This window comes from Nuphar pumila, chromosome 12 (genome assembly GCF_984573655.1).
Source record: "Nuphar pumila chromosome 12, dmNupPumi1.hap1.1, whole genome shotgun sequence".
Classification (NCBI taxonomy): domain Eukaryota; kingdom Viridiplantae; phylum Streptophyta; class Magnoliopsida; order Nymphaeales; family Nymphaeaceae; genus Nuphar; species Nuphar pumila.
The window spans coordinates 102,193,730-102,213,314 of NC_143260.1; the positions used below are offsets into that span (position 1 = coordinate 102,193,730).

Sequence of the window (19,585 nt, forward strand, 5' to 3'; positions counted from 1 at the left end):
GCCTTTTTTCTGATGTCCTTTTTTTCTTTTTCTTTTCTTTTTTGGCATCAAATTACATCTCTTGCAAGTTCCAGAAACGCAGAATAGTGACAACCAAAATTGGATAGACATATCCAACCCAATATTTTGATGCATAAAAAGCAAAAAAGGAGACAAGACAAGCTAAATTTGGAAAACCCCAAGAAAAATTCATATTCGATGGTCAAGATCAACACTTTGGAAGATCGGACGGTGGAGGTGGCAGCTTTTGACTAGACAGTTTTCCATCCATGACCACCCATGCCATCCTTAGGCCCCAACTCATGTGTATCTCTAAGTGGCAGTGCATGAACCATACACCTGATGTCAACACATGTAAACATGTTAAGAATAAAAAGGAAAAAAAGATAGATATGTAAACATGTTAAGAATACAACAGGAAAAAAGATAGATATGTAAACATGTTAAGAACAAAAAGGAAAAAAGATAGATTTTGGTTTACATTTTTGCTTTCAGCTCCAACCCCTATTAGGATTATGGAACCACGGTATATATATATGAGTTAATATTAGCTACTGATGAAGGTACAAAACTAATGAGCTAGAAATAACTTTTTTTTCAAGAATTTTCATTTTTTTGTACATCAAATGTTACAGATGTGATCTACATGGTTTGTTTAGTAAAAGTCCTCTTTTGAATCATGTAATTATGACAAGTAATTAAGTTTTCAAAGGGCCCCAAAAATCAACAGCCCACAATGTGCCAGAATTTCATAATTCAAAAGATCACATTTTTACAGCAGAAAAACATGATCCAAGGCTTGATCCTTAGCAAACAAACCATGTTGAACATATCTAATTGAGTCTATACAACTTGCACATATGATTTCTAGCTAGTTAGTTTTGTACCTTCATTAGTAGCCAATATTAATCCTATATATATATATATATATATATGTGTGTGTGTGTGTGTGTGTGTGTGTGTGTGTGTGTTCCTTTACCTGGATTATCAGCCAAAAATCGAAGTGCAACCCAGCCTCCACTTGGCACAGAAAATGTATTTCGTTCAACTGGATCAACCAAATTAAAATTGAGTGGATCTTTGTTTGGATCATAGTTCCCGAATCCTTGTCCCACTACAAAGAAATTGAATCCATGGAGATGGAAGGGATGGCTTTCAGCTCCAAGAGTACCGGTATCTTGCAACACCAACTCCACACTAGTGTTAAAGCTCAGCACAACTACCTTGGTACCTCTTATCACATTAGTGTTATTAGGGGGATTTCCAGTGTAGTTAAATGGAATAAGGGGCTGATTAGGAAAATCCGTCGTATAAACTCCATTCGACTGGCCGAAGAAGTGAGCTTGAAGCAGTGCAGTGGTAGGAAGAACAAAGGAAACATTGTTGATAGCAGCTGAGAACATGACGCCATTTGGTCCTTGACATGTTTGGTTTTTAGGACATGTACGAGTGCCAAGACCAACTGTGAAGAAGAGGCGCCGATCGACCGTTCGAGGAACGTTAGCTGGGAATTGTGTGCTTGCTAAGCTTCTGAGCTTTCTACTAAAACTGGTGGCATTGTTGGTGTCATTCAAGGCAGGAAGAGTAGGCATTACGAGTGAGAGATTAGAAGGAGAAAGAGAAATGTGATGCTGGCCTTGTTTGGTTTTGTATTGGAGAATTCCTACTGTGGTGGAATTGTCAAAGGTTCCTTGGCCAGTTACATAAGGCCTAGCTGCCATAAGGAATGTGGCATTGGGGCTATGTGGCTTGGCTTTGAGGAGTACATTGATGGTCTGCCCTGGAGCTATGATAAGTGTATCTGTTTGGAAAGGTTTCACATACACTGCATCAGTTTCCACAACTGTCAGGTTGTGGTTGGCAATGCTGAAGAAGAGTTCTTCATCCAATAAAGCATTGACCAGGCGAAGGAGGTATGTTTTGCCAGGGGTTGCATTCAGCTTAAAAGTCTCTGCAAAACCACAGCAAAAGTAAGCACACAATATTGTGACATGCATACCATTTGCCCGCAAGGGCTCTGGTCATGTGGTAGGGGTCGACTTGTGAATGTTACCAAGTTGACAGGACATTACAAGTTCAAAACCCACGAGTGGAGTCCCTAGGTGGGTGTACTTCCCGGTGAGCAGGGGGGACCTTAAGGGTTTTACCAACCCGAGGCCAGCCAATGTGCCGTCGGTGATGGTTTTTCTTTTCCTTGGACGATCCAACAAAAAAGAAAATACCATCTGCCAAACACTTTTGTGACTTAACCTACTGAGGGCCATCGGTTTGTGCAGTGGGATTGGCGGCATATGGAGATGAGAGTTCGAATCCTTGGGGCAACCACTTCTTGCATAAAAACCAGAAGGTTAGGACTGATCCCAACACCCCTTTCCCTAGCACCCCAGAGCAGGGGACTGCATTGGGTATGGCCTTTTTATGTGAAAATGACCAAGTTCATGACCACTAACTCGTTCATGATATTCAGTGATTATGAAGGTTCGCGATCACGAACTTGGTTGCAACTTGTAGGCGGTGCAAAAACATGATGTAGCAGACCAGGTCTGCGGATCTATTCCAACTCTCAATGAATTCCTCGGATTTCAGGCGGGATAAGGGTTGTAGTTCTTTCTACTTCCAGAGGTATAATGACAGATCGAGAAGCTCGACTGTAAGGAATTGGAGGAAAAAAAAAAATTCTATACTAGACGACCATTAACTAAAATATGTCCTTGGTTAACTAATTGCCTGGCTCAAGGAATGGTTGAAGCCATACCCATGCGAAAAGGATGTTATCCAAACGCATCTCAAGTAGTTGCAGTAAAACCTGGAATGTTGAACCGTTTGCTTTTCCAGTTAGGATGTTCATATTTATGTCTCAAAACTGTTTTTTTAGTTTTTACCTTTCCTTGAAGAACAATTATACAGCAGTCCAGGAAGGCCATTAATGGTGTAAGCATCAGAAACATTAGGACCACCACCTGTCTGCAAAGCTTGGGCAATGACAGCTTCAGGGTCTACATTCCACCATTCACCTGTGTACAAAAACGTTCATTAGGAAAGAAATGCATAACTGATTTTCCTACTACAATTTAAACACGCAGCATGGAACTTCAGACCTATGTCACAGATATCACAGATAATTTCAACAACTGTGACATTTTCAAACACCTATATTACACAAAAACACACACGATATTTTCAAAATATTTTTTATTTTGGAAATATCACATTTTTATTGTCATATTAACATGATAAATTTACTTTTTTAAATATTTTACAGAAACCAATATTATTCTGAATATTTTCAAAGAAAAACTAGTTTTTTCCAAAATGTATCAAGTAGGAGTATACCATGATCATGGTACACTTTGTTACAGTATGAACTTTCCATACACCAAAGATGAATTTGCAATCGATCAATAGAGGAGTATTACCAAATACGAGAGGGACTTCTTTGTGAGGTTTGGGGAATGGATAGGAGGCATTGTGCATGGGGAGTATGATGAAGGGTCCATAAAGACTAGACCTCAACCAGGAATCATGTGCATGATAGAAGAGGGTTCCCCTTTGGCCTGTGATTGTGAAGTTGTAAACGTAAGTCTGCCCCTTTTGGATAGGACACTGTGTTATGTAGGCAGGGCCATCAGCCCATCCACTATTAAGTTGTCGAATTCCATGCCTGCTCAATTAAATAAACAAATTAAATTGTTAGTCTAAGAACCCTTAACTTTATAACATGACTAATTAATTAAAGAGGCAAATCATTGCATAACAAGGGTGCCTAACTATGAGCCAATCCACCTAAGTTTGACGAATGAGTTGGGGATGTAGGATTCCTTCTTGGACCCAATCCTAGTGATAAAAAGTTTTTAACGACAAAAATGCAGCACCAAATATCTCGAGAAATTGAACATTTTTATACTTCTTGCATTTTTGGGAAAATTAAATTGGCTCAAAGGAACAAATAAAAAATAAAAAAATGCAAATATCATGATATTTTAAATACATTGAAATATTTTGACTGTTTAAAATGTCTAACAAAAATTCACAATTTTTTCATGATATTTTCAAAAATCTACCGATATTGGTCACTATGCACCCAATTAGCAAGAATTGGTGTCATAGTTTTGTATGGTTTAAGGGGATTTAGTCATTTTAGTTGGATGACCCAATCATTATTGTCACATAATACTACATACAAGATTTTAATAATTAAATAAAAAGGTGAGAAGGTAGAGTGTCGAGCCATATTAGGTGGGCAGTTATATTTCCCAAATTGATGAATAACTTCACTAACATGAACTTAGTTAGGGCATTCAATGTGATCAACACAAAGTGGACTTAACCAGCCCTGCTAATGCACATTGGCTTGCATAAATAATTACTAATGGTTGTTCCAAAAGAGAGATTAAAAAAAACAAAAACAAAAAAGCAGTTTTCACAGTACACATACCAATGTATAGTGATATTGTTGCTGACGTGATTGATCACCTTAATGATGACTCGGTCCCCTTCTCGAGCTACAATCTTTGGACCAGGAAGTTGACCATTAACAGTAACCACTGGTCTCGTGTGGCACACCTTTGTTATGTTTTGTAATTGTATCTATACTCAAAAAAATGATATGCAGAAAGAAAAACTAATTAAGTTCTGAAAACATGAATCTAGCTACTTGGGAAATAAAATTCAATGTGTATGTGTGTGATCCAATTAATGTGAGGGCCGATCAAGTGCAGTCACATTGCACACTGTGAGTGTGTCTTTGTACATGACTGCCCTCCATCTCTAGGGTGCAGCATGCCAGTTGTGGGGCTCAACAGAAGATCGAGGGCAGATCAGGTACAACGGCATACCAAAATGTGCAATGTGATTTCACCTGATCTTCCCACAATTAATGTTGGAGTACAATCTTCCTGTTATAAACATCCTCAAATGAGTATATGAGACTCATCAAACATAACAAACAATTAATAAGTATATGAGACCCGGTTTGCATGCATACTAAAAGATGTTCATCCCAGTGTTCATGGTATAAAAACTCTACGAGTACCCCCTTTGCCACCAGTGATAGCTTCTTATTGGCTTTGGCCTTGTACTAAGGGATGTGCACCCTGGGTATTGAACTCTTGATGTCCTTTAACTTGAATGTCTCAAGTCGACCCACCTAGCAATGTGTAAGAAGCCCTTGTGGGCATTGAACACTATTTCCTGTTACAAACATCTTTGAAAATATGAGACTCAATTGGCTGAGTCTCCAATTAGGTCCAAGTCACCTAGAGACTTGGAATTGTTGGACTAGGTGACAAACATGAGTCAGATGCAATTGGTTGAGTCCTATCTGAGTTAAAATGATCAGACAGGCACAACAGTAAAGGAATAAACCTTCATTTTCTTTTATATTGCTGTTACTGAGGGATTAAAAAAAGAAAAAAGACAAGCAAAAGAAAAGAAAGAAAAAAGGGGAGCAGATCCAGTGATCGGGCTTGAGTACTTTGCAAAGTACAAAAAAGTACTCAGGCCGCACAAACACAGACAATCACTGCACGTGTAGCAATTTTCTGTGTTGTGTTTTACACAGAAAATGGCTGCATGTAAGCGATTTTCTGTGTCGTGTGGCCAGAGTACTTTGTAAAGTACTCGGCCCGATCACCTAAACACGCCTCAGAAGAAGGAGATGCTATGTTGCAGCTGCATACTCTGAATGTGTAGTGCCTTATTATTCCAGCTGCCTGGAAAAATCCAACCTCAGACCAAATTGCCCACATTCCACAAAGTATGACTCCCATGTAAGCTACTTTTAGAGAAACACCCATCTTGGACTCTCTCTCTCTCTCTCTCTCTCTCTCTCTCTCTCTCTCTCTCTCTCTCTCTGCCAATGCCCAAGTCAAGTATTTGTTGCTGTTTATAATATATAGGAATGGCAGCAGATGATTAGGTAAAGTTTTGCAAAGATGGTACTGCTCATATCAACTCTTCAGCAGGAGGCCATTTCTGGCATTCTAGTTGGGATGACCTTTTTAGAGTAAAACCAAAGAAAAGCATAAAGCGTACGCATATTTGACCACCAACTTTCTCAGTTTCTCTTTTCCTGTACTCTTCTTCATCACCTTTCAGGGTTGATATGACAAGAGTGATGGTTTGTTTCATCTTCCTGTCTCACATCTGGAGAGGACCAGCGACCCACCAGCTCCATTTTGCCTTGGTGGTCACTCTGCTTGTTGGTTTCATAGCCTATTACAATTTAACTCGATAAAAATGACCTTGCAACACATCTCTCTCCCACTGTCTTTCTTTCAAAAAAAAAAGAAGAAAAAACACATCCTTTTGTCTAATCATACTTAATATGATTAACATGGTGACCATTTAGCAAATCTGACCCTACAAATGTATTCAGTATGATCCATTTGCTATGAATGGGCTCTTGGATCATGGGTTTTCAATGAAAAAATATGATTTTATGAGTCGTTAGATTTATAAAAAGTTTGAGCCGTTGATTGTCTATGCATTGTAAAAACCTGCCTACATGTCATAATCAAATGATCCCAATGCCTATTACCACTTAACAGATCATGTAAATCACATCTGCAAGGTCAGCTTTAAGGTACTAATAAAGGTATGAATTTATTAAGTTGGAAATCATAAGTGTAAGTTGTAATGGCTCAATCTTACCACAGATATTTTCAGTATGGTTTTAAGGATCAGGTTTTGGATGCTGTTTTTCCAATCCAAGAATATGGTTTTTTGAGGTATGAAGTTTTGGTACATTGTGGGCCACTAATTTTTAAAGCCCCTGAAAACCCTGCTTAAAATCACAATCACATGGTTCAAAACTCATTCTCCATTAAACAAACCATGTAGATCACATATTAATCCGATCTAAAAATATTTAAAAAAATACTAAAAAGAAGTGTTTTAAATAGTTCAGTACCAAATATTTAAGCTATATATTTATGAAAATTGTAGACCACCGATTTTCAAATATTACAAAAACCTACCCACCTGTAGAAATTGGACTATCATAGAGTCTATTCCTATAAAAACAAGCATGCAAATGATATCTATATGTCAAGATTTTTAGAAAAACATGAAAAAAAAAACTTTCTGAAGCCCAGTAGGTTGAAAGGATGCAAACAGTTAGGATTTCAGAAAAAATTATACAATGGGGAGTCAAATCTGATTGGATCCAGGAAAGCCAAAATTTGCAAAATCCCCTTCCTAAATCCAACCCGTTTGCAACCCTAGTAGGCTGCACAATAGACCTGAATCAGAGTAGGCAGCTACCCCTACTCTAGAGAGAGCAGGGAGTAGGTGCCTACCAAAGTTAAAAGACTACTGTGAGCAAACAAGGGTTTTCGAGGTGTTTTTTCGCAAATCTAACCTTACATATGCATTCAACATTGTTGATTTGTTAGAAAACAACACTTAGATTGTGTTTTTAAATGAAAAACATGACTTTCAGCTTTAATATTCATGAAAATTCTAACAGACAATTTTCAAATACTTTAAAAACCTATCCAAGTGTTCAATCATATAAAATCGAGCATGTAGAATACATCTGTACCGTTAGATCTGAGAAAAAGATGAAAAAAAAAACTATTTAGAAGCCCAGTAGGCTGGCAATAGGCACGGATCGGAGTAGGCAGCTACCCCCTTCTAGAGAGAGTGAGGAGTAGGTACCTACCACATTTAAGAGCCTACTGATAGTAAACAAGGGTTTTCGGGCTGTTTTTGCATACCTGATCTCGTAGATGCATTTGCCAATTTGCTAGAAAATAGGATAATGTTTTTTTATGAAAATTTGTAAATTTAACGGTTTTAATATTTATGAAAATTATAGACCAATGATTTTCAAATATTAACCTACCCACAAGTCAGAATCGGTTGATCAAATAGTCCATTCCTATAAAATCTAAGTATATATCTGTATGGTCAGATTTACGAAAAACATGAAAAAAAAAACATGTATTGAAGGAACGGGACGGCAAACAGTTTAAATGCAAGAAAAAGGAAGATTACAAAATGAAATTTCCATCTGACATGTTTTACAAGTAACAATGGATTTAGCATGACTTGACTTATGAATGCAAAGATGGGCTTTGAAAAATCAAACGTCATGATCGTGTATTAGTTCAAAACAAGCAGTTTATTCTGATAACTATGCCACAATTCTAAGATAAAGAGGTTAAATCATAGAGATTCTAATGTGGGCAACCTTAGTTTACTATATATGTTTTTTAAGGATGAATTAGTCAATAAGATCTATTAGTCCATTCATGATCAAACATAAGTAATTATAGACTGGGCTTTATGTTGGACGAATCTGAGCTTCGTTATGGTTTAAAAGCATAAGGAAATAGGACAGCGGTTACTTTTTCAAACTGTTCATGGTAAGTTGGCATGGTCCGTATGGTCCCCTTTGAAAGTATAACTCTCTCTCTCTCTCTCTCTCTCTCTCTCTCTCTCTCTCTCTCTCTCTCTCTCTCTCTCTCAGTTGGAAAGAAAGGTTGTGCTGCAGTACTTGTACATCAATTTTTATAGATAGACAGTTATTTTCTATATATGAGCTACAAATTTACTTTACATCCATCAAACGCTATATATCATGATTGAAGTTAAGCCTTTTTGTGTAATCTTTCTATAGAGGATGAGAAAGAATGACACATTCTTTGAATAGATTACTTGAGATGAAAGAAGCCGCACCTGAATGGAAAAATTAAGTGCATCGTGCGAGTCATCAGACAGTCGAGAATCATAAGTTGAGTAATTGTTGAGAAACATAGTTTTTGGTGTATTAGGGGTATATACATCAGCCTCTAGATGCTTTGTCAAACACATCTGACCAACCCCAAAATTTCTTGGAGACCTAATGAGAACCATAGTGACAAAAGTTAAAAACGGCAAAAATATAGGCAGCCAAAAACTTGTGATAATTTGATTTTTTTTTAAATCTTGCATTTTTTGGCAAAATCTTGGCAATAAAAATAAATAAAAAATATAAAGATGAAAATTTTTAAAGAAATATAAATAAAAAAGATTTAAAAATAAAATCCACACATCTTTCATGATAAATAGCCGATAAAAGCATAAATAACATGTTTAAAACATGATTTTTTGTTTTTTATAAAAAACTCTTGAGAAATTAACGTTTTTAACTTTAGGGTAAATTCTCGTGATATTTTTGTGAGATTTTCATAAATCTCATGAGAATTGTCACTATGATCGTAGGTATATTTAGTTTAATGAAAACGCATGTATGCTTGCTAAAACAAGTGAAGAAATATTAGAGACCTAAAACCTTAGTTCAATAGAAACAGTTGTTGGGATTTTGAACACCCAAATAACACAGCGGAAAGCTGTAGACCAATAAGAAATATGTAGGAAGGAGGTGTGACAAATATAGCTTAGGTGCACACACACTTGGACTCTCATACTCACACACACACACACTATTAATTAGAATAAGATAAGGTAGAGGAGAGATATCTCTACCGGCCTACCTAAAATAGGAATAAGCTCTTGGGTCTTTGGTCCCAATTACAAATTTAACATTTAGCATTCTCTTTAATTTGTAATTCCTAAAATGGATATGAAATTCTCAAACTTATCTGATGGCAATGGTTTGGTGAACATGTGCTACTTGTTCATTGCTTGACATGAACTCTGGCAAAATCTCTTTTTTTCAACCAATTTTTTGATGAAATGGTGGTGAATTTCAATGTGCTTTGATCGGCTCTGAAAGACTGGATTCTTTGTCATTGCAATAGCAGACTTGTAATTGATAATGGTTGGTCCTTTGAACTTCCACTGCAAGTTCAAAAGAATTCTCTTTACCCATATTGCTTCACTTGTTGCGGTAGTGGCTGTGATATATTCTGCTTCAGTAGAAGACAATGTAACAATATTATGTTGCTTTGACGACCAAGAGATTGCTTTTGTTCTTAAGCAAAAAATATAGCCTGAGGTACTTTTTCAATCATTGATCGATCCTACCCAATTAATATTGGTATAGCCAAGCAACTTTAAATTGTTCTCGGCAACATACTTGATTCTAAAACTTTTTTGTACCCTGTAAATACTTCAAAATTCTTTTTGTTGCTGCAAGGTGGAGTTTGCTTGGTTCATTTATGAACCTGGATACAAGGCTTACTGCATGTATGATGTCAGGTCTTGTATTAGTGAGATAAATTAAAGACCTGATCAAGCTTTGATACATCGAAGCATCCACCTTTTGGACCCATCATTTTCTGATAACTTCTCATTTATAACCATCGATGTGCTTATTGGTTTGCAATTCATCATACTGAATCTTTTTAATAGATCTTTAAGATATTGTTTTTGAGAAATGAAAATTTCTCCTTCTTTTTACTTCACTTGATTTCTGAGGAAATATTTCATAATCCCTAGATCTGTCATCGCATATCCTTTTATCATGGCTTCTTTGAACTTGACAACCATTTTTGCATTTGATCCAGCATAGATCAAATCATCTACAAGTACACGATAAAAAATTCATTTTCTTCTCTTTTCATATAGAGAGAGGGTTTGCTTGGACTTCTTTGAAAACCATCGTTTTAAAAATATTGATCTATTTTCATGTTCCAAGCTCGCGGTGCTTGTTTTAGGTCATACAAAACCTTTTTTAGCTTATAAACTTTTTTTCACTTCCTTTCTTCTTAAATCCAAGAGGTTGTTCAACATAAACCTTTTCTTTGAGCTCTCTATTAAGGAAAACAGATTTCACATCTAGTTGGTACATTGAAAATTTTAATTCAACAACAATGGCTGGCACAACTCAAATTGTCTCCATTCTCACAATTAGAGTAAAGGTTTCCTTGAAGTTTACTCTAAATTTTTTAAAGTAGCCCTTTGTAACAAGCCAAGATTTGTGCTTTTGAATTAAGCAATATTTATTATATTTTGTTTTGAAAATCCATTTTAGGCCAATGACATCTTTTCTTTTAGGCCTATCCACTAACTCCCATGTATGATTCTTCTCTATTGTAGAGATTTTCTCATTTATGATAGTTTTTCAAATTTCATTTTGAACAACTTCTTCATAATTTTGTGGCTTACAAGAAAATAATGCAAAATCATATGAAGCATAGATGTCTAGAAGTGATCTGACCTTTCGCAAAGATGACTCAGATTATGAATCATTTGAGTCAATTTCTTTTATAGCTAGATCTTTCTCTTGTTTTGGTGACTACACGAAGCTTATTTCTCAACTTCATTCACTTTCTTCATTAAATATCCTGTCTCTCGAGATTATCAATTCATTTGTATTTGGATTAAAGAGACGATAGACTTTGGAAGTATCACTATAACTAATAAATAAAAGTTTTTTTTCTTTTTTTTTCAAATTTTCCTCTATTTTGAAAAAGAATTTTACTGTAAGCAGCACAACCAAAGACTTTGAAATAGGTTACCTTTGGTTTGTGCTTATACCAAGCCTCTTATGAAGTTTGTTGTGAATGGATTTTGTGGGAGCTCTATTTAGAATATGCGTGACAATGTTCACAACTTTGGCCCATAAATTATTGGAGACATTCTTTTCTTTTAGCTTGCTCCTTGCCATATCGATAATGGTGCAATTTCTACGCTCTATGACCCCATTTTATTGTGGTGCTTTTGCTGCACTTAGCTGCTTCTTGATGCCATTCTTTTTGCAAAAATCCCAATTCATTAGAAGTAAATTCTCCACCATGGTTTGTTCTTAGACTTTCCAATTTGAAGTTGCTCTCCTTCTCCATATAGGCTTTGAATTCTTTAAATACGGAGAATGATTTTGACTTTTTTTAGAGAAAATATATCCACATCATCCTGCTAAAGTCATCCACAAAGTTCAAACAATACTTTCTTTCATTGTAAAATTCTGTTTGCATTGGCCCATAGATGTCTGCATGAACCAACTTAAGTGAATGTTTGACCCTTAAATTTGAGTATGGGAATGTCAGTCTATGAAATTTGCTATAGATATATCATTCACATAGTTTTCTTTTTTTATATTGATATAGGGGAGGCCAACCACCATATTTTTCTATTTTAACAATTTTAGGCTTTGATAATTTAAATGACCAAATCTCAAATGCCAAAGATTTGATTCATCTAAATTTTGAGCTTTCAAGGCTTGTCTTTCATGTGGGGTCATAATCAAAGGACAAACTTTGTTTGCAGCCACTTTGACTATCACTTGTTGACTCTTCTTGTCAACTATAGTGCATTAGGTGTTAAAATTTAATGACTATCCTTTTTTGTATGAGTTGACCAACACTTAAATAAATTTTGAGCTAAAACAGGGTCATAAGATACATCCTGAATGAGTTTAGCCTAACTTGATTTAGTTTTCATGGTTGTGACTCCCTTTCTTTCAATAATTTGAGATTTGTCATCTCCTATTCTTACTTTGGAGGTGGCAGTTTTGTCTAGATTGACAAAGTACTTTCGATTTTTTGTCATGTGGTTGCTACACCCGCTATCCATATACCATGTCATGTGACTCTTACTCAACATTCATGCAATAGAAGAACATTTGGCCTTTGTCATCTTCATTTTTTTGTAAAGTTGGCTTCATTCTTTTCTTGAAACCAACAATCTTTCTGAGAGTGATTTGGCACTCGACATCTTGCGTACTTGAATCAATAATCCCTTGATTCATGATCAGACTTTTTACACGCATTGCAATTCTTTTAGGATTGCTTGTGATTTTTAAGTTGATTAGAATAGCTTTTTCCTTGATCGTGACCTTTAAATCTTGGATTTTTGTACCCTTCTGCAAAATGAGTTTTTTTATTAGAGCTCTTTTTTTCTTAACCGATATTGAGCGTTGACGGGAGTGCATACTCAATATTTTGAGATTTAGACCTTGAGATCTATTTCTCATATGTCTCGAGAGAACCTATCTACTCTTATATGATGCAAGAGTTGTATTATCAGTTGGTTCTTCAAAACAAACTTGGATGAGCTCCCATAACTCTTATGAGGCAAATAAAGTCTTTATTTTAAGACTCTAAAAATCATAGCCTTTACCATCAAATATGAGCACTTGAAGTTGGGAGAGGTTGGCAACAGAGTTTTTTGAGCTTGTTGCCATAGTTTTAATGTGAGTGTGGTCTTCTTAGAAAGTGACTCTGATACCACTTGTTGGGATTTTGAACACCCAAATAATAAAGCTGAAAGATGTAGACCAATAAGGAATAGGTAGGAAGGAGGTGTGACAAATATAGCTTAGGTGCACACAAACTTGGACTCTCACACTCAAGCAAGGATGCCAAGGAGGCACTCAAGTTAAAGAGACACACACACACTCACATGCACTGAAGAAACTTGCTTTACTGCTTGATGTTTCAAAGGAATTACATGAGGGGCATATATAGTGCCAAGGGACTAGGATGATAAGCACGTCCCAAGCTAAAATTGAACAAGAGAGTTAATAAAAAAATTATATTTCAAAGAGACTTCTTTGGAAACCCAACAACCGTATCACTATTAATTAGAATAAGATAAGGTAGAGGAGAGATGACTTCGAGAGTCTAAGTCCGATTGGTATTACTGTCAAGAGAAAAAACATACAGAGTTCACACAAACAAAACATGGATAATTTTTTTTCTTTAGTAGACTCAAATTCTTTAATAAAGTACATCATTCACAACATACAAAAATAATAATTACATGAGTGTTTAATGACAGGAAAATAAAACTAACAATATACTATGTTGGTTGAAATAGCTAATCACGTCTTGCCTACACTAGTGTACTTGGAACCTACAGTTGTAATTATATAGGGGAATGAGTCTACAACTCAGTAAATAACATTTATAAGCAATAAATTACTTTAACTTACAACTGTAGTGGGCTCTACACCCCTAATTTGAATTTAGTTTTTGATACACCACACAAGGTTTGTATATTTTAAACTTTTCCCTTAACTCTTTCAATCTGACATTCACTCATAGCAGACTATAACACTAGGTTGGTTATACAGGTCATAGTTGTCTATGGGCATAGCAACCTGTGTATAACACTCCAATTCTACATTGTTAGCCAAACTATGAACCATACGCTCACAGTGATCTCCAGATCACCAGGGACTGCAGTGAAACAACAAGGGGACTCCATCGGTAGTTAGTCGGTAGGTCAGGCTCAAACTCGGCATGATTTATGCTACATCATAACCATAAATGACTTTCAACCATCCATGGTTATCTAGAATCTCAGATATTGTGTGAATACAAAACCCTAAGTCATATCTTAAGTTTATTACCTTGAACCTTACTCTTAAGATGGTGTTTTACTCATTCTCCCAATATATCGTGAAATAATCATGACAGGTCTCATTCTTAATCTCAAAATTATACTAGGGTTCATACTTTGTATGATACTAAGCATGCAACAAGGTAGAGTTTATACATCATTAAATCATCGGAGGCCCACTCTCCATGGTGGCTGCACTCTGGCCGTGAACCAGGTAGCCCTTTTCATAAGTTGTCACTTCCAGAATTTAAGGGGTTAAGCATGCTAATCTTAATTTAAATTCAAACAACATGACCAAATTCAATAAACTTAAAGCTAATCACAATCTCATCATAATGCATGTTATTTGAATATTATAATATAGATGTGTTGTCATAAGACAATATTTTTTTCTAATATGCATGACATATAATGACTAGCATGTGCATATAATTATCTCATTGCAATTAACTCATGCGTGGTCATTTAATGCATATCATGTTCACACTCCAGAGTTACATTTATAAACATGCTAATATACAACAACAATAATAACATGCAATGTAATATGATTTATTCACAACTAAGATTATTTATAATATCGCTTACCTCGAATGCGAATATTGTACTCTGGTCACAATCGAGACTCAAGTGGCTCTAGCAATAGAATTTGATCGTCATACAAGTATATTTATATTAATACACATATATTATTTATATTTTGACAAAATTATCAAAATACCCCTTTCGAGGTGACTTGCCAGACCTCAATTTTTTGCCTCTAGTTTGATTCGAACAATAGGACAAGAGGATTTTTCTGTGTTATACGAGTTTAACACACCAAACCTCACTCTATTCTGAGTTTGAAGTGCAAAGTTATGTCCATTTTACTTAATCAGATATTGGGTACATACAAGGGTAATTTGGATATTTCAACTCTTATGATTTGACTTGACTCATCCTAGGTCAAAAAAAGTTTGGTCTAAGTTTAGAATATTATGTTTATTGAACCTAGTCCCGATTCAACTGAGTTTGGTTTCAAACTTAATTAAATTCTAAAATATTCATAATGGATCCGTTTACTATCAGGTGTGGATCTGGAATAGACCCAATTGTTCCAGCTGGGCTCAGTTTTGGTAGACTAAACTAGTTTAATTCTATCCTAGTCAGGAACAAACTAAACTGGATCCAGTTTAGTTTCACCTAAATCTGTATTAAATTATAAAGTGGATCCAAATCTAGTTCTGATTTGGATCTAGAACTGTCAGACTGGATCCAGACCCAGTTCTTATCTAGATCTGAAACTAATCCAACCAGCTATGAATTGGATCCAGATTCAGCTATAAGTTGGATCCAAAATTGATCTGAATAGTCTTAAATTTGATTCAGATCCAATTTTGATATGTATATTTTAGAATTTAATTAAGTTTGAAACCAAACTCAGTTGAATCGGGACTAGGTTCAGTATAAGTTTGAAACCAAAACTGATCTAATATTGTTTCATCCAGCCTCATACTAGATCCAGACCCAATTCTGTTTAGATCTGGTTCAACTTGGATCGGTCCAGGTCAACTGGATCAAACTGGGCTCAGATCTAGTCTGGTCCAATTCAAACCAGACCCAATCAGGGAACTGAGATCCTGTCAGACCTGACTCGGTCTAGGTTTACACCAAGACCAGATCGGTCCAATCGATTCGGTCTGGTTCAATTCAGACTGGTTCGGTCGGTCGAGACTCTTTTTGTTTTTTTTATCGTACCCAGATCGACCTAAGACCCAACAGACCCGACTCAGTCTGATATACCCTCCACACTGAGTCAGTTCTGCTGACTCCTGGGTTGGGGCTAAGGCGGAAGGGTCACAACCCCTTCCTGACCTCCCTCTTCTCACCTCAGAGGTTGCCAACCCTCTCTCTCTCTCTCTCTACAACAATGTCGGCAACCATGGCTGCCAAGTTTTTTTTTCTTCAATATACTGACAGCCATGGTTGTCGCCCTTCCAAAAAAAAGGAAACATGTAGGGGGGAAGGGCGTACCTATCGGTGGTGGCTCCTCCTTATGGCATGTTCCGACGACTACCTCTCTGTCACTCTCAATGTATTTCTCTCTACAACTCTCTCTCACCCAATTCTCTCATCTCATGGGCAGAGAAACTCAAAGTGAGGGGTCTTTATAGAGCCCTCACGACGGGTAAGGATAAGCCTTACCCTCGCTCCCGATGATCAAAGAGGGGGGGGGAGGGGGGGGGAGATTTATCCTCACCTCCTTCCCGCGATGAGTGGGGGAGATGGTTAGGAAACCATCTTCCCTATTCTTACGGGATTTTTCTCATCTTTTTTTCCTTTTAATTATCTTCCCCACATGTCATCGTCGAATGGGTTTTATAATTCTACCCCCCTTAAAAGAAGATTTGTCTCGAATCTTACTTAGAAGTAATTATGAAATTTGTGCCCAAATGTCTGATTTGTTATAAAATTTGTGCCCAAATGTCTGATTTGTGCTCCTATGTGGCTTGTTGTAATGACTCCATTTAACCAATACCAGTGATATATCTTTGTTTCGCAGGTTCTGCTCTTTTAGATCTAAAAATTTTGTGGGTTTTCCACTCATACTCAGGTTATTCTGAATTTTCAATATTGACTCAATTGTATCTAATACGTGGGAGGGATCAGGCACATACTTTCACAACATAGAGACATGAAATACACTATGAATTGTAGACAAGGAAGGTGGCAAAGCCAATTGGTATGCTATCTAACCAACTCTCGTGACTATCTTAAAGGGTTTAATATATCTTGGACTCAATTTTTTTCTCTGACCAAAATGCATTACTCCCTTAAAGGGAGATATCTTCAAGAACACATGATCATCTTGCTTAAATTCTAACTCACTGTGGCTTTGGTCTGCGTAACTTTTGTGTCAACTTTGCGCTGCCATTAGATGCTCCCGAATAAATCTGACTTGGTCTACCATACACTACACTAGTTCAGGCCCGAACAATCTTCTCTCTTCAACCTCATCCCAACATAAGGGTGTTTTGCACCGTCGACCGTATAGTGCCTCAAAGGGAGCCATGCCTATGTTTGCCTGAAAGCTATTGGTATAGATAAACTCCATTAGAGGCGGGATGTCATTTCATGACTCACTATACTCTAAACTACATGTTCACAATATGTCTTTCAAAATCTAAATGGTTTGCTCTGACTGTTTATTTGTCTGAGGGTGGAATGTTGTGCTCATTTTTAACTGTGTCCTCATTGCCTCCTGCAAGCTCTGCTAGAATCGTGAAGCAAAGTTGAAGATCCTATCTAAAATGATCAAATCAGGTATTCTATGGAATCTGACTATCTCTCTGATGAAGAGTTGGGCCAATTAGTCACAAGTGTGAGTCATCTTATAAGCTAAGAAGTGAGTTGATTTAGTTAGCCTATTCGCAATCACTCATAATGAATCCATCTCATTTATGTTTTTTGGAAGCTCTAAGATAAAGTTCATAGAAATATCCGCTCATTTTCACTAAAAAATGGGAAGTGGTTGTAGTAATCCTTTGGGTCATTGGTGCTCAATCTTCACTTGTTGACACACCAAACACCTGCTCACAAACTCAACAATGACTCTTTTCATTCCGCTTCACCAAAATGCATCCTTCAGATCTCGATATATTTTGGTACTGCTTGGGTGGATGTCATATCTTGAGTGATGTGCCTCATCCAACAACTGATTCCTGAGTTGATCATCCTTAGGAATGCACAATTTCTGATGAAATCTGTGAAGACCCTCATCTTCAGCTTAAAGTTAGACTCCTTACCTTCAAAAATTTTATTTTTAACTTTGACCAACTTTGGGTTTGAGGGTTGCTTTTCTTTAATCTGCTCCCATAATTTTGACTTCAATGTAGTTTGCATGAACAATAATCGACCTAGTAAACCCCAAGCTTCTGCTTTCTGATGAGCGACTGAGAAAAATAATTCTCAATGTATGAGTCTGACCAATGCTCTTGACTTTCTGCTAAAAGTGTCACTGACTACATTCGCCTTCCCCAGGTGATATTTTAGTTCAAAGTCATAATCTTTTAGAAATTTAAGTCATCTTCTCTATCTCAAGTTCAAATCTCTCTGCGAAAATCGATACTTGAAGCTTTGATAGTTAGTAAATACTTTAAACTTCTCATCATATAGGTAGTGTCTTCATATCTTAAGGGCAAATATAATCGTTGTTAGCTCCAAGTCATGTGTTGGGTAATTAACTTCATGCATTTTCAGTTAGCAAGATGCATAAGCTATCACCCTCCTATACTATATCAAAACACAACCCAATCTATTATGTGAAACATAACTATAAATAGTGAAGCCCTTAATTCCAGAAGGTAAGACCAAAACTGGAGTAGTGGTCAAATGCTTTTTTATCTCCTAAAAACTCTGCTCGCACTTGTCATTTTACTCAAATTTTATGTCTTTCTTAGTGAGTTTCGTCATTGGAGCTGCCAGCATAGAAAATCTTTTCACGAATCGCTGGTAGTACCCAGCCAATCGCAAGAAACTATGAATCTCTTTAGGATTCTTGGGTCTATCCCAATTGGTGTCTGGTTCAATCTTCGCAGGGTGTACCATAATTCTCTCTTTGAATACGATATGACCAAGGAAGGACACTTGCTCCAACCAAAATGCACACTTTGAAAAATTGGTGTAGAGCCGATGTTCTTTAAGTGTCTGGAGAATTATTCTTAGGTGTTCTTCGTGTTGCTCCCTCATGGTTGAATAAATAAGAATTACCATCAACAAATCCACCACGAACTTATTCAAATATGGTCTGAAAACTCTTTTCATCGTATCCATGAAAGTAGCTAGTGCATTAGTCAGACCAAAAGGCATGACTAAAACTTATAATGGCCATATCTTGATTGAAAAACCGTCTTAGCCACATCTTCTTCCTTAATTTTTAGCCAATGGTAACCCGATTGCAGATCCAAATTTAAGAAGCATGCAACTCTTCATAGTTGATCAAATAAGTCATCAATCTGAGATAATGTATATTTATTTTTTTTGGTCACTACATTTAATTACCAATAATTTATACACATTCGCAGTGATCCATCATTGTTTTTTACAAGAAGAATTGGAGCACCCCAACGAGATATTGATGGTTGTATAAAACTTCTCTCCAATAATTCTTGTAGTTGTTTCTTAAGTTTCTTACATTTTGCAGGTCCCATCCGATAAGGAGACTTTGAGATGAGTGTTGTTCCTGGAACAAGGTTGATTTCGAACTCAATCTCTCGATCAGAAGGGAGACCTGACGGTTCCTTTAGAAAAACATCTACATACTCTTGAACTATATCCATATTTGATATGGTGAGGTTGTCTCTCCTGTGGGTCT

At 36.5% G+C, this 19,585-nt stretch overlaps 1 protein-coding gene across 1 annotated transcript; it reads right to left on the bottom strand.

The window, feature by feature from the left end:
- Positions 1 to 208: 208 nt before the first annotated feature.
- On the bottom strand, positions 209 to 5,795 carry LOC149821364 (laccase-17-like). Its single transcript, XM_089981941.1, has 6 exons — positions 5,679 to 5,795; positions 4,436 to 4,587; positions 3,417 to 3,661; positions 2,883 to 3,014; positions 980 to 1,951; positions 209 to 339 (listed from the first exon to the last, which is right to left on the bottom strand). Exons 1-6 carry the CDS (start codon positions 5,793 to 5,795, stop codon positions 209 to 211), a joined length of 1,749 nt encoding a protein of 582 aa, XP_089838067.1.
- Between the last annotated feature and the right edge of the window lie 13,790 nt (positions 5,796 to 19,585).